Raw genomic sequence first — 16140 nt, 5'->3', positions numbered from 1 at the left:
ATTTATTAATGGGGTTTGAATGCAACTCAATATTTCCACATATGAAGAAACTTGTGTTGGTCTATTACATAAAAATCTGAATCAAATACACCGGAGTGCGTGTGCGTAACATGACAAAAAATGCTAAAAAGCCGCATGATCGTATTTGCAACACAGTGTTCCCATGTAAGTTGTGTTGGTATTCATAAGGCGCTGAATTTAGCTCGTTGCCACTCATTTACATCTCGTTTATTAATTTATTTTAACCGCAATCGCGCCTGTTTGTGTTAGCGAAGACGATTTAATTTATTCATAAATTCACATTTGCTCTCGGGGACAAAGTTGTCGAGGGGAACCGCAGTCGGAGTTGTACTGTTGCGAGCTGACAGTGAGTGATAAATGCTCTCTGAAAAATAAGACTGCGGCAGCAGCAGCTCCGGCAGACAATAGCGGCTCCCCTCCATTCAGAAACGACGACGCCAGCCAGCAAAGCCGAGGCCTTCCGAGTCGCTGCAGACGTGCTGATTAACTGGATTTAAGCGGTTGTGTAGTGAGAAGTGCCAATCAACACCAAGTGCCAAGTCAAAGCACTCCACATTTCATATAAGATGGATTTGCATTCTAAAGCCTAATACTGTACCTGCGCCGTGAGCAAAAAGTGATACGAGTCTCTACTTTGGAGTGTTGCACACCGGGGTTAAACGGGGATTTGCGATGTGTACGGGCTCTGTTGGGTTTGGGTTGCAGCAGGTAAATCCTCTTTGAGTGTATAAACAACAAAATCCAAGTGTTATTATCTGACAAACCGATCTGCACCAACAAAATCCAGCGATGAGCAAAATGAAGAGCCCTGGGGGAAAATGTGTGATTGAGCAATAGCTTAGCACAGATAGGTTACAATCACACAGCAGGGAAATGCTAAGCAAATCCGCAGTTTTTTGTTTTGTTTTTTGCACAAATGCGACCGATATCAATCTTTTCATCCCTCTAAAAAAAAAAAAAATCCAGTATGTGATACTAAATCTGACATGCATTCAACTTTTTCCAGTTTTATTCAATTATGAGTAAAAGAAAAAGAAACTTTTCTCATTGTTGCGCCATTTTATTTCCATTCAGTACACTCCAACTCAAATACCAAAAACAATGAGAACAATGTTATGAAATACCAAAGTGTGTACAAACTCATGCAGCTACAACACTGCAGATTTTATATTTGTTTACTTTTTATTTCAACCCTGAAAGTTTTTGTTGTTGTTTTTCAATCAATGCACATTTAGATACATTTCAATTTCCTGTTAGAAAAAGTTTGGAGATGTTATGTAACTTTAAGTTTCTCCAGGAGTGTGCAGACTTTTGAGACTTTATCTGGGAAATGATTTGTATCTTATTTTATTATAAAACATGTTTTGTTTTCTTTTCTTTTTTTTAACAAATAAAAAACTTTACAAAGCTAAGTGTGTGAAAAAAATTATACAATATATATAAAAAGCATACGAGCATTTTTCACTTATTTACATAAACACAGATTGAAGGCTCATTTATTTCCATTACTGTTATTGTTAAAAGTTGAACACACTAGAATATATAATGCTTAGTAATTTTTGAAGTTAACTTAATTTTTGTTTTATTGTGAACCTGAACGCAGCAGGAGGTTTTAAGTGGTTAAAAGAGGAAAGTAGAAAAAGTCCAAAGATGTTTTTTGCTAGTAATGTTCTAGGCCATTGAGTTTCCAGTTCTCCATCCATCCGATGCATGTCTGCCTCCCATGTACAGTATTATCCGTCAGTGAGCCAAGAAACAGAGGAAACGGATGGAGCAGAGATGTTCTTCAGACCTTCAGTAAGTAGGTGCTGGTTTTCTGCTATTGTCTCTTTTCATTGTTCAGTAGTAGAAGATGGAGAAAAAGGGCGAAAAATATCAGTAGTCCAGAATATGTCGCAGTGAAAAGAAAGTACACCCAATTTTCATACAATAAAACTTCTAAAACTTGACCTGGATTTCTACCTTGTTGTTATCTATTAGGTCAAATGCTGCCAGCATGGAGCAGACTGTGTAAATGAAAAATCCCATACTCTGGCGGTGACAAAACTTTGGCTTGTTCTCTTATTCTGACAGAAGCTGATAACAGAAGTTTTCTGAGAAGTTGTTAATCTTTTCTTTGACTTGATCAAAAATAATGACAGGATGCATTCTGGGTGTTATTCTTATTAATTGGACCACTGTCTTGCATCAAAATAAGATTAATTAATTTATGTCCTTTAACATATTATCAAACTTTGCTTCATCACTTGATTATCAAACCATATCAATACTTGTTTTTTTTTTTTTTTTTCAGAATCAAAACACACAAGTTAGATCACAGAATGAAACTCATCTAATCGGAAACTTAATAGAGAACAAAGGGATAACAGTGAGCGCCATAAGAACCATTTCTTCTAGACGGTCTCATGGAAAGTTGCCTCACAGATCAAACGGTAGGATTAGATTATATCAATTAATTCTTTCTGGTTCGGTTCTACTCGGTACGGGTGTTCCCTGCTTCATTTTCCACCGCAAACAAAACACTGGCGGCGTCAGATGTTTATCGTTGCAGTGTCTGTGTGTGTGTGTGTGTCTGTGTGTGTGAGGCTTCCGAGAAACACACACACACATGCACGCACGCACGCACACACACCGACACAGACAACATCCTTCTGTATGTGCTTGAATTAGGCTGCACTATACTGAGTTTACAAGTACTTTTAACCAAAATGGCTGAAAATAAAACCATGCTACTCTGCTCTAATTCCCCTTTAGAGATATGACTAGTGAGAGTTTTTTTCTCTTTGCCATCGTAGCAACATAAAATGTACATCAAGTTGTCAGGATCTGGGTTGTTTTGTGGTTTGATTTCATTATTATTCTGTGTTCTTTAGTGTCTTTTATTAGACCAGCTTCGCTTTTGTTTTATCTTACTTTAGTCCTTTAGTTACTTTAGTTTTATTAGTTCTAGTCACCCAGTTTGTATTTTCTCTCTCTTTCCCCCCTCACACCTGCAGCTCGTTTCTAATCAGTCATCTGTTGCTCGTTCAGTAATCAACCTCCCCAGTTTATATGCAACTCCTTCTCAGTCACTCCTTGCTGGTTCCTCCTGTTATCTCCCTGATGCTTCCATGTTAATGCCCTGCTGTGCTTTTCTGCTTTTGCTCACTGTGATCTTTCTAAGTTTGTTCTTTGTTTTTCATTAAAATATTCAACGCTGCTCTGCTTTTGGGTCCACCATCGTCACCACAAATCACCAAGTGTGGCCGACAGGGAAAGTTCATCCAACAAGTCAAATTCAACGTCGTCTACAATATTTGCATGTACGGCTTTTAAAGTGAAGCATCCTGCCAAGTATTCATCCCAAGATGTCCTTTGTGATTGCAGTATTACACACGCTGATACTGTTATGATGGTCATGATTAATATATTTTGCAGCTCAGAGGGATAATGAGGAAATTTATTCAAGGTCTTTATAAATAGAGATATTGAGAAGAATCAGATGTCGTCTCTGTTTTTAAATTGTAATAAGTGATTTTGTGGTTTACAGTTCAGTATTCAAATAGACTTATGACAACAAATTATTTTTAGAGATCATTTACTCTGACTTGTACGCAGTTATAGATTTTTAAACAAAAAGACTGATTTTTTAAAAAATCTTTATTGCAACAAATACCAGAACATTTTGAGAGAATTTGAAGTTCATGGTCTCCATCCCTAATCAACATTCTCAAAAATAAACACCCGGACTAGACGCACTTATAAACACAGACAGTTTCCATCCATCTGTCCACCTTCACACCGACGTTTAAACACACAGTCTCACCTCATCGTGTAGAGAAGCGTGCCGTTGTCAACTAGTCGTAGCAGTTTGTTCGGAGTTGTCATGTTGTGGGCCACAGATTTCTTCCCGTTGTGAAAGAAGGTATCGGGCGTCCAGATCTTACTGGCCAGCAGGTTGTTAAGCGGCAAAACTTGCATTGGACCATCAAACTTGAGCCTCTCGTCCCTCCAGCTTTGACGGAAGAAGACATCAATGGTGTACTCCTACGGGGAGGACATTGGAAACAAAATAGTTAAGAGAAACGTCTACAGAGCTGGAGTATAAAACTGATTACCGCAATTACATGGACCAGTTAAACCACAGTGTAATTAAGGCTAAATTACACTTTGACTAGAATGGACTGGGCCTACGGCATCGTGTGTTCAGTGGCATGTAGTTCTTTCAGCTGGTCATTATGCTTATGTTGGGATGGCAATTTGTTTTACTTTTTTTAAAAAGATTTTTTTGGCTCTAGTGGCCTTTATTTGATAGTTAATTGACAGGAAAGTGAGTAATGAGAGAAGGTGGAAGACATGCAGCAAAGGTCGCCAAGGCCGGGAATCGAACCTGCGACAGCTACGTTGAGGACTAAGGGTTAGGGTTAAAATCAACTTTTAAATCGACGCCCTTTTGTTCGGGGTTTGCCTTCGATTAATAACAACTGGAACGTCGATTATTTCTAGTCTGGATTGTAGCTTTTTATTACTTCTCTTTATTTTCCCACTGTGATGTAATGCTTTGCACTTTGAACTGCCTTGTCGCTGAGACGAGCCACACATATAGATTGACTTTATTGTAAAGCCAGAGACATAAATAAACACCCTTTTTAGTGCTCGTCTGGCATAAAATTACCATATCATATGGACTGTAATATTAGGCACTGATTAAGTTCTCTAAAACACGGTTTTGGATTTGCGAAAACTAAACTGCTTCATTAACTTTGCTTTCATAACGACATACTGCGGAGAAGTACATTACAAAGAGAAACAACTGATTGATTACTTGAAGACTTGCACAACAAAATATCTTTACTGCTGCCTGCATGGAAAACAAGATTATGAAGAGAAACCGCAAGAAGAAGTCAGCAGTCGTAAATTTATTTCATATTAATTACAAAGGCTTAGTGGCCTAATAAAAAGCTTTGTGCAGCTCGGACCGATTGTTTCAACATAACAAGCTGGAGGCAAACGTTTTCCGTCCCGTGCAACAGGACGCATTATTAACCATCCAGAAAAGCTCCACACTTGTTTCTCTCTAATTATCTGAGCATTTCTTCTAATTTTAACTCGCAACAGTAGCAAACTTCACAGCGCGCAGAAAGCAATCGTCTACCCCCTTGGTGAAAAATCTAATAAATTAATTTCTGAATGGCTTTAACGACAGGAAGTAATCATGCACAGCAGGAGGGGCGTGCCACTTCCACTCAACACATCAACGGGGGCTCCTCTAAACAACGCTAATTGATTCGAATGACCTCCTGACGGCTTGACAACCCAGAGCACAACCAGACAGACTGCATCAGAAGCCCGTTTATAAAAGTCTACAGAGAGCGTCACTGAAACAAACAAACAAACAAGAAGGTGACAAACATTTTTTAAGTCCCCCTCCCCCCCCCCCCTTACTACCTTCATCTGTTTGTCTTGGATTTTTCAGCTTAATTCTGTTGTAAACACACAAATCTCTAAGACGCTCAAACAAATCCAGAAATGAAACCAAGCTACGCTCTTTATTCTTTGCTAAGTCATGTTCCGTACAGAAGATAAAGAATTAACACAGGCTGAGATAATAATAAAATAATAATTAAAAACGCTTGATTGCTTTCTGATCTGCGCAGAACAATTTGACCAAAACTTTCCAGCGAGACAAGGTAATTTCCTGTAACCACGGGGATTCTCATGCTGCTCATTTCCCGCGAAATGGCTGCTGGTGAATAAACATAAAAGAAATGTATTTTGACGAGGACGAAGCCATTATTTGCTTTGTCCCCCGTGGTCAAAAAAATCTCCTGTAAGCACCGAGACATAATTTAAAGATTGAAAGGCAGGAATGAGGAAAAATGTAGCCAATCTCCACAGGGCCAAATGGCACAGCCGGTTCAGATGCCAGCTGGTGTTCTGCAGGGACCGAGTGATTGATTTCCCCTTGACGGAGGAGACGGCGGGAGCCTTCCATCCCGCCGTAATTTTTAAATCTCTCTTCTTTTACAGGAAAGAAAATCGGGAATGGATTCGCTCCCGTAAACGTCGGTATTCTAGGCTGCATTTAAGAAGAGAAAAATCTTCCCTTCTTTACCGGCGTGATACGTTTACAGCGCCTTGAACCTATTTAACCCTTCAGAGATGTCTTCGTTTTTTTTGTATGTCAGACATATAATTCCCTGCATTAAAGAAAAAAAAGGGAAATTTCGCACGTGCTTGTACCACCTTTGACACCAACGTCTGACATGAAGTGTTCGCAGTAACCGGCAATAATTAGTGAAAAACAAATTTTCATCCACCACTTTTCTTTTCCACAGTTGTTTTATTCTGCAGCCACATCATCATCAAAATGCCTCCTCTTTGCTCAGCAGAGGATTTTTTTTACCTTAAAACGATCCTCTTGATGCAAGTTTTTCATCCAGTCTGTTTCTTATTGGTGAAATATGAACACTGACTTTAACTGAGGTAGATGAGATCTTCAGAAGTTGTTGCGGGTGAGTAATTTTTGCAGGCCGGTCACTCCTGGGAAGGCTCTCCGCTGCTCTACACTTCTCCGTTTGAGGATAAGGATTCGTTACGGTTTACTGCCGTCTTAAAAGCCCAAAGCATCTGTAACCTTTTCCACACTCTGAGATGTTTTTGCTTAATTTTCTCATCTGTTCTGGAAGTTGTTTAGCCTTGTTTAGCTGTCAGACAGGTTTTTATTTAGGTGATTTTGTGATTAAACAAACTTGAGAGTGATTTGTTAATTGTACTTTCGCGTAGAGCCAGTTTGGTTTGGGAATCTTTTGTTCCTTAATTTAACTACATATCTATGCTAACTGTAGTAATAAAACTACTTACATGATTTAAAATGACAAAAAAAAAAGAATAACAGGAGAATATTGCACAGGGGCATAATGTTTTCATATCACTGATTATCAGTTAATTATGACGGATGAAGGAGATTAGTAGCTTTTACATTTAGAAACCAGCAAAGTAAAAAATACAGAAGATAAATAATATACGCTATATGTTCATCCATAAGCTACCGAGTCAGCCAGGTTTCATCTGACAGAATATGATTTATACCCTGAATGCAATAACAACACGTTTGTTTTTAATGACTTTTATGATGCGTAGCTCGGCAGTAACACCTGTTTGTTCAGAACTTCAACCCTAATTTCATTTAGCATGAAAATGACTCCCTGATTCATTCCCTTTATATGCAGCATCATGATCCCAGCTTCTTTAGTCACTGCATACAAACAAAACACTTCAAACGATTCTCATTTAATTAGAATACGACACTCACATTAACAGTGGGCAGGTTAATGAGCTGAAATGAATAATAACAAAACATACAGTGGAACAATATTGCTTTTCTCTTGACTGGAGGATGTTTTAGGTGTCAGACATCAAGCAGCTCTCGGTAAAGGCGACGCCCACAAAGGACTGGGCTGTTTAAAAAAAAACAAACAACAAAACGATGTCAGTGAAGAAGTTCCAGTCTGCATTCAGGCTGGACGACTTGTACAGTGACATTGGCTTTTAAATCAGACGTTTACCGCAGAATATCTCACATTAGATTTACTGCTTTGTCATCTGGACAAAAGGATGTTAGCTGGAGCTCATCTCCTGTTGGAATTAGCAACATGGCCGTTGAGTCGGTCAAAAACAAAAACACAGCCGTCTTGTACTTGTGGTTGCAGGCACTGCGTGCGTACTGGCTGCAAATGATCCAATCCGTGATTTTCATGGTAAACATTAGCAGGTCAATACAGAGGTGCAGCTCTAACCCTCAGTCTAACTTTTGACCTCATGAGATATAATGGAGTTTGTTTGTTTTTTTTCCCCAAAGGGAGGCCGTTCTTTTTCTACATCCTGTGGACAAGAGGATATATGTCCAGCTGTGGAGTCAGCCGTCTTCTACAAGCTGTCTACTGTCGTCCGTACGTCAACCAAAAATTTACTGAAGCACAAGAAAAAGGCCTGCAGTCATTCTCCAGGACGTATCACAGTGAAGTATAAATCTGTAGTCTGAACAAAACAGGCCCTTCATGTCTGCAAGTTGGGATTAATCTCTGAGCCCTGTCCGCAGAAGCCGCTGGACCGTTATCGCAGCGTTCTGCATGAAAAAGGAAAAAAAGAAAAAAAGCAAAGCGCAGATGGGGAAAAAAAGAAATTAAAAATCAAAGGAAAAAGATGTGAATATCACACATCTATAAACGTTTCCCTTCTAGATACTGGTCGAAGCTGGAGAGTGGCCGCTGGTGGCGAGGCCGAAACTAATGAGGATGAAAGGAAATGATGAAAACGACAGAAAGGCCTGATAAGATGGCAGTTAAGGTAGGATGTACAGCAGACTCCAACCAAATGAGTCTGCAAATGACAGCGGCCGATTACGGCAGGAAGGTTGTGTCTGATAGAATATTAAAGGAGCTTTTTATCTGGAGTAAAGGAGTTCATGAAGTTTAACTGCTACATCTCGTCTCAGAAACGCCACCAACTCACTTTGCTTTAACGCTCTCTGTAGATCTGAACGTTGTTCCCACAGCTTTTTTTTTTTTTTTCTAAATGTTTCAAATTATGCACCAAAGTCCTAGCTTGTTTTCTTTTGGAATCTGTTTTTGAACCCGCTGACGTTTAGGAGCAATTCTTTTTTTATTCATCATTCTCTTATTTTACATCTGGCAGAGTTGATGTGTCGCTTTTGACGACTTATTAAGGTGGAGGAAAAGAAACTTACCAGCTGTTTTTCCACTCAAACGGTTTGGGTGACAAACGACGCCTTGTTTGTATCTGCACACAGCAGGCCAGGGCTAACACTGCGGCTCGAATGCACGGTAATGACACGCGTCACTTCGGGGGAGGTTGCACGTCTATTGGACCTGGCTCTGCCGGGTTTCGCGCTCTGGGTATTGCAATCATCAGTCAGACCTGATCAATGTTTTAATTACGACTCCTCCTTATTCCCCCGGTTGTAAATCATCCTCCCTCGCTCCACTTCTCGTGCGCCGTTCGCCTTTTCCCTGCTGGGAGAGCAACCTGTGTGAGATTTGCAGCGAGCTGTGAATCCCACACCAGCTTCAATTATATTCGCATGCATCCCGGCGCTCCGAGGTTCGAGCTTGTTTATCAATTTCACGTCACGCGCGATGCGTCCGCGTGTAAAATGTTCAAGAAAATGTAAAAGCTCACTATAGAATGGTGACGTTTTGAATTTGTAATGAGTCACAAATTAAGAAAAGACCATTAAAAGAATGAGAAACGGCGGAAAATATATGTTTAAACATTTATATAAATATATTTGGTTATTCTTCTCCCTAAAACTTTTCTTCCACTTTGACCGTTTCCATTTGTCTTTCACGTTTTCTTACCTAGCAAATTACTTTTGACCTTTTCTCCCATAATCTTCCTTCAGCATTAAAGTGTGGTTGTCAGATAATGAGCTTTTCAGCCTCCACCGCCAAAAATCCAGATTATACCTGCCAGCCAATTGTAAAAACCCTGCATGTGTAAAAAATGACTTCACAGCTCAACTCTTTTTCTTCCTCTGGCAGAAAAAAATTAAAAAATGAACAAACCTTAAACACACGGATAATAAAGTAGGGGACATTGGTTTAACGTGATATAGTTAGAGCTATCAAAATCTTTCCAGAGAAAGGAAGAAAGCGTTTGAACCTACACTGATCCAATACTCATCCTAAGTGAACGGCTTTTAAGGTAGACATAGTTTAGTGATCAGCCTCATTGGCCAGAAAATGAGACGTTTCAGATTTGTGCCTCGGATCTTATTTAGTTCAGCTCTTATTCAAGAGCAGAGCGATCGGCGTGCAGGAGGGAGGTTAAAATACAGAAGAGCAAAAAGCCAACGAACAGAAAGGAAGACCTATAGGCAAGCAACAGAAATATAATCAAATTAATTATCTCTTGGGACTATTATACACGAGCACACCAAGCGCTTACATGTTGAGTTGTAGGAGAAAATGGATCGAATGTCAAACAAATATTTCTAGACTTATTTAGAAATGTGTGCTAAACAGTAGAGATGTGCTCACAGTAATAAAAAAAAAAAAAAAGATGTCTAAGAGACGCCAGTGTGACAATTTCTGGATGTATGATTTAAACAATTAACGCAGGCGGTGTTATATTTTAGGAGCGCAAACAGAAGTGCATAACTTCCAGGGCATCATAAAGAATCGGCACAACGGAAAAACATGACTCCTATTGACTTGGAAAACTCACATTCTCAGAGTTAATGGACCAAATAATCCATCAGTGCAGCCAGTCCACTGCCTGCTGATTACCTGCTTGGTTTCTGTGTCCTACCAGGTCTCGGCTAACACAAAGTGGAGTCCCTGTTTGGTGTTTTCAGCTGCGGTCAAACCGTCCAGCCTGGTGTCAAACGTAGACGGTGCACCACTCAGCACATTTCTACTCCTCGTCTGTTCTGGTAAAGATGAAGGTTAAAGTTTAGGTTTTGTTTCTCCAGACATACCAAAGCTCATCTGGATGTTTCCAGGCTTTCTGTTTGACCCACACAGTCATTATTTATTTTAAAACTTAACGTAGAATTTTTAGAGCCTTGTGCAAGCATACCTCACGCTTCATTAGCTTGTAGACTCACATTTGAAAGGTGAGTTTATGTTGGACCTAAACGCTCTCCCGGCCTGGTAGTTCAAATCGGTCAAGATCGTCGTCCCTCCGCCACCATGTTGGCTCAATATGCTTATGAGGTAATGTTGTGATCCATGTTGTTCCCTCTGATTCCTCTTTGCAAACTGTCCTGGGTCCCGATAAAATAATCCTTTTCTATGGAGAAGTGGTTTTTCTCTTGGCCAACCCAAGACAAACCTGTTCATACATTCTCTTGCTTTATGACAAAAATAATGTCTCACTTTATTTTATGTCACTTAGAAAGCAATCGTTTTAACAATCCGTTTGATAATGGTGACCATAATTATATATTAAGGTTCAGCATAGGTTTGAAGTAGGACCTCGAAGAACACATTTTCTGAAGTCAATTACTCCTGGATTATCTCTTCTCCATAATTGCTTAGCCTTCAATCTCTGACCTGAATGTGATTGGTTAAAACCCACTTGCCCAGTGGGAATCTGTAGATTTACAATTTTAAGAGTAAAGGGAAGACTTTAGTTTTCCAAACTGGTTAAAATCTAAATGGTGACCAATCTCACAGTTTCTCCTACACATTTGGAAGAAAAATTTGTTTCATTGTTTCCTTAACAATGAAACATATGAACAGTAAACTTCATGTCTTGTTTCATTGTTTTATATTTATTAAGTCTGTAAGGCATAATTTGAAGTTAACGTCTTGGCTACTCAGTGACTGCGCATGAAGTCCTATTAGTCCCATTAGCTGCAGTTTTCCAGAAACAACTCCGCTTTCAACTTCTTTGTAATCGCACATAAATCACACTCAGACATCGGAGGAAACTATTACTTCCATTGTGGATGATAAAAACTAAACAAATCCAGCCCTACATTAACTTGTGTATTGTATGGGAAAAGGTGCAATTGGTCTTACCAGCCTTTGAACAAGGACAACACGATTAATACGGAAACCTGGAGTCCACCTCCAAATGCAAGTTGCACAAATATCCATCTTCTCAGCAAACACCTGTAGCGAAGCGGGGATCCCGATTTTTGGCCACATAAACGTGTCGTGAGCGTCTCATTCCCCAGGGAGTGTCTGCACCCAGAAAACGTCGCGCACACCCGGGGAGATCAGGCCATCGCTGACATCTTGTCAAAACAAGCTGCAGTGCAGCACACGTGACAACCTGAACCGCTTCATATCAGCGCAGGCCTGTCAAAACCCACCGTGAGACAGGTGCATGCGCTGCGACGCTGCACGCATGCGAATGAGACACGACTCTGCAGGCTTACAGACAATGAAGAGAAACACGTTCAGCTTTTTGTTTTTTCTTTACCAAAGAGTGAGATGTAGGTGTAAAAATGTGGACGTTTTTGTCCAAGAAAGCCAAATAAGTAAAACGTAGCTCCTGTTTGCAATGTGGGACACTAAAGGAAGACGTGGTATATTGAAGCCGGAGTGAAGACTCAATGAGAGGCCCCAGGGCTGAGAGAAGAGCAGACATTTCTGGGACACTTGATGTTACAGTGAGGGGTAATTGAACCACTGGATGTACACAACATAAAAGTTTGACACGCCGAGGGTATAGAGTGTGCACTGTTTAGGAACATCTCGGCTTTAATGTTCTCTTCCAGCACTGCAGTTTTTTTAAAGGCCACGCTAGCTGCATGACTCCCGGGATGCCAACATCCCCCAGCTCCATCCTTTGGGCCACAATGAATAATCCTGAAAGGATCACCATTAAAATCTGATGTGTGCGCCTTTTTCGACTTTAGTTTTCCTCTAACTCTCTTCTGTCGTCTACAACACGTTGCACCATATTGCGAATTGTCTCGCTTTCCCTCCTCTGGTACTGCGGCTGGGCTTATTTTCAGTGTATCTTCACGAATCAGAATTGCAACGAATTTGCATAACATATGCATGCACTCTTTCTAAAAGCCTCCGATCGTCCTCTGAAATACAGTTTGGATTGGCCATTTTCTCTCTCCATTCAGCTGATCGACAAAGAGCCTTTGCGTCCCGGAACAGAGCGGCAATCTGTGCCGCTTCCTACTCAGGCGCTGCACTGGTCCACGTTCATGTAGCCTGATCTAGAAAACACATTAACATGCCCCGTCCCTGACCCACTGTAGATATGCTTTTATCAGCTCTGAGTAGGAGGTTTTTCCTCTAGGCACATCGGATTTTATTTTTTTTTCCCCCTGATATGCAGCAATAAACGTGATCCAACTCGTGCGGCAGTCTTTTTAAATTATTCTCTGCAAAACTCTTATTGCGAAGGAAACCAACTGGTTCGTAGACAGTTACTGATGTCAGTGTTTCAAGTCTCTTCACGTTTAGGGTTAAGACCTACTTTTTGGTGCTACTTTTAGTGCATAACCACTGGCTTTGCCTTACCTTCCCTTATTTAACTGACCCAAGAGGCCATGCAATCCCATGCAACGGCCTGAGATTTAACTGCTAAAAAGGAAACATCAATACATGACGCGTCTGAACTGTTGTTTTCCCAGAGTGGAGTAATTATGATGAAATTATGATAAAGGATTTTAAATATAACAATGTGCACAATTTGTGGTGGGATTTTCAAAAATATCAACGTATACACAGCCATTAATTAACTTAGTAAAATGTTTCTTAGAAAGTTGCACAAAATGTAAAAGTCTGTGAAAATCTTCAAAACAATTTTCCCCAAAAATATTTCTTTCAATACATAAACTGATATCTATTGCAGGGTATTTATAAGGAATGAGAGCAGACAGAAGCATGACACTAAATCTTAAGTTAGTTTAGCACACAAGGGATGAAATGACACCTTAACACCTACTTTATAAAAAAAACATCACAAAGCAGACGTGTGCGTGTGTGTGTGTGCGTGTGCGTTTGAGTGCAGTTCTTGTTTTGCCTTTGACGACCGACAGGATGTACCTGCACCGACCTCGCTATCTTTTTATCTGGCCAAAACATTATCACAAGTGAGACTCTGTGTCCCAAGCTGCTTCCACTTGATTCATGTTCCTGCCAAGTGAAGCATGTGGAAAAGATAAATAAATAAAAAACTAGATCCATAACTGAGCTTTGAGAGACCCCAAAGGTGATATGTCCTGAAAAAGATAAAGGACTGTCTATTAAAATAACGCAAGTGAGCCAACATCCTTTCACAAAGCAAGTTGGGAATAGAGTGCTTCACATATTGAGTCTGCACAGCGGCTCGAACCGAGGATTCCTGTAATGAGGACAGATAAAAATATGACACAACACTCCTGGATGAAGCACCGTTTCACTTTAAGTTAGATGTTGTTTACTTTTTCTGTAAGGAATGTGTATGATGTGGCCAAAAAATGCTGCAGGAGGATTGTAAATGTCTTTTTACAACGTTATTTTTCAGGAGGGAATAAATAAAACCAAAATATTATAAGCTGATAGAGTTTTTTTTTTATTATAGGAGAGAATCCCGAAAGATAGAACTGGAGTGTTTGCAGATTTCCACATAAATAAATTCCTCAGATACGGTACTAAATAACTACTTTATTATTTGCTAATAATATGCCAGTTGTTGTCTTGGTCAAGTGCAAATATTAAAAGCTACCACCAATCATTGCTTAGTTTACAGATGGTTTGTATTTAATACATGAACACAGGTAAGGAGTGCACCAAGTGCTACATCACAGCAGCAAGGAATGTGTCCTGTCAGATTAAGTGTTATCCAGTGGCAGGTCATATGTAGAATAAATAAGATGTCGTAAAGTTGTGTACTCCAACGAGCTACCTGATTCCGGACAGATGCTCCAGCCAGGTAATTTGTTCAAAAATCAGTTCTGAGAGAGAGAGAGATTTATAAGACACTTTCAGGAAAGAAATTCCACAGTAAAATACGTAAAATAAAAAATAAAGAAATCTGTAAGAGAATTTTTTTTTTTACAGCTATGTTACTATTGTCGTATTGTTTTCAATTTTGCCATGTAATTTGGTGTGTTGAATAACGTATGTCATAAAAATCTAAATATGAGTAAATGAACATAATTCTTTGGAAAGTCAAATCCTGTATTTTGCTGCTGCATTGTACTTTCCTTTTGTTTGTCCACAGCTTTTTTTCCCCCCCACTGTTTTTAGTTTTCTATGTTTCTGGTCGTGTTCTTAAAGCATGTTTTTATTAACTCGTATTTTGTATAGTGAAGGTTTACTGAGATGGAGTGTGTAGGATTCAGTGACATTACCAGGAGGATACACGGGCATTCTGGGAATTAAGATTTTTATTATCAAACAAACTATTTTGCCATCTGTTCAAAAGTCAAGTGTGGAGGTGAGTAAATCTTCATTGGCGCAGACAGAGAATCTGCATAATGCAGCATGAGAGTAACATTTTTTGTATGTAATTGTCTCTGAATTGTCACCTGGATGAGCTGCTGATCAAACATTGTGACAAATGAAGTTGATGCTAAAGTGTCATTGTTCTAAGCCTCTGTCTCGTTCTGCACTATTCAAACACAAAGCATAAAGAAGAATAGAGTGCCTCCTTCAACTATAGCCATGTTTTATTTGCTCCTGTTCTCCCAGTCTTTACAGTATTTGGTTTACATTTCAAGTTGACAGAAACAGAGTCGGGAGGAAGTGAAGCAGATGTTGAGTAACCCATTAAAACGGCTCTGCTGCTGTTGAGCTCTCCAGCACGGAGAACAACAGTATGTATGCGCAAATTGGGCCTCTGTGTCATTATTTTTAATTATCGCCTTATCTCCAGTCTACAAATGCCGCTTAAAAAAAAAAAAAAAACTAAATTTCATTCTGGAAAGCATTTTTACAAATCCGAGAGTGGAAAAGCTCTTTGTGTGGACGAGAAATGGAAACAAAGCAGAAAAGCAGAAGGTCTCCATTTTGTGAAACATGCCTGTTAGTGAAGACGGGGTCTTGACCTGGTGTGGATGTCTTGAAATGAAGATCACCTGGCTGCATGATGTAAGCATCCGCAGAATGGAGTAAGATAGATGCACTGACTCAGTGTGGCGAAGCTCAGCTAAGCTAGATTTTCTAACAACTTTGCCCTAGCATAACGTTACGTAAGCTGGCATAAAGCAAATGTGGTCAATTTTAATGATAACACAAAAAGACAGCCACAGTGGTGTTAACATAAGCCAGCGAGATCCTCAGGAGATCCTTCCTGGCTTGTGGAAATCACAGTCTGACAGCGTGAACATGACCTGCTCCAAGGAAACCAAGAGTTGAACCACTGTACATGAACGAGCTGTGCAGTGAAACCACAATGCTCCTATCTCGCTGTGTCACTCAGGCTGACAGAGCAGCTCAGAAGCAGGCAAAAGAAACAACCTGAAGCCCTCAGTGGGCAATTAGAACTGCATGATCAAATGTGTCAAAAGCTACAGGAGGTCCCAAGATTAAACAGAGGTCATCCGCGCTGGCTTGAACGGAGCTTTTGACTCTATTATACATGCAGCAGCACAACTGTCATCATTTAAAGATTAAAAAAGAAAAAGAAACGGCAAAAGAAGGGGAAAAGGTTTTTTCT

The 16140-nt window shown here is 39.9% G+C and overlaps 1 protein-coding gene across 2 annotated transcripts in view; it reads right to left on the bottom strand.

The window, feature by feature from the left end:
• The window catches only part of gabra3 (gamma-aminobutyric acid type A receptor subunit alpha3), a 120491-nt gene that overhangs the window by 32021 nt on the left and 72330 nt on the right, over nt 1-16140 (bottom strand). For both annotated transcript variants that reach the window (XM_081615219.1, XM_081615220.1), the window contains exon 5: nt 3827-4047. In XM_081615219.1, the coding sequence (XP_081471345.1) occupies nt 3827-4047 (221 nt within the window). The remainder of the gene's footprint in view (nt 1-3826; nt 4048-16140) is intronic.

Source organism: Poecilia reticulata, chromosome 14 (assembly GCF_904066995.2).
Source record: "Poecilia reticulata chromosome 14, P_reticulata-male-v2, whole genome shotgun sequence".
Taxonomy (NCBI): Eukaryota; Metazoa; Chordata; class Actinopteri; order Cyprinodontiformes; family Poeciliidae; genus Poecilia; species Poecilia reticulata.
The sequence above is the reverse complement of the archived record's forward strand: the minus strand, read 5'-3'. Positions and strand labels throughout refer to the sequence as shown.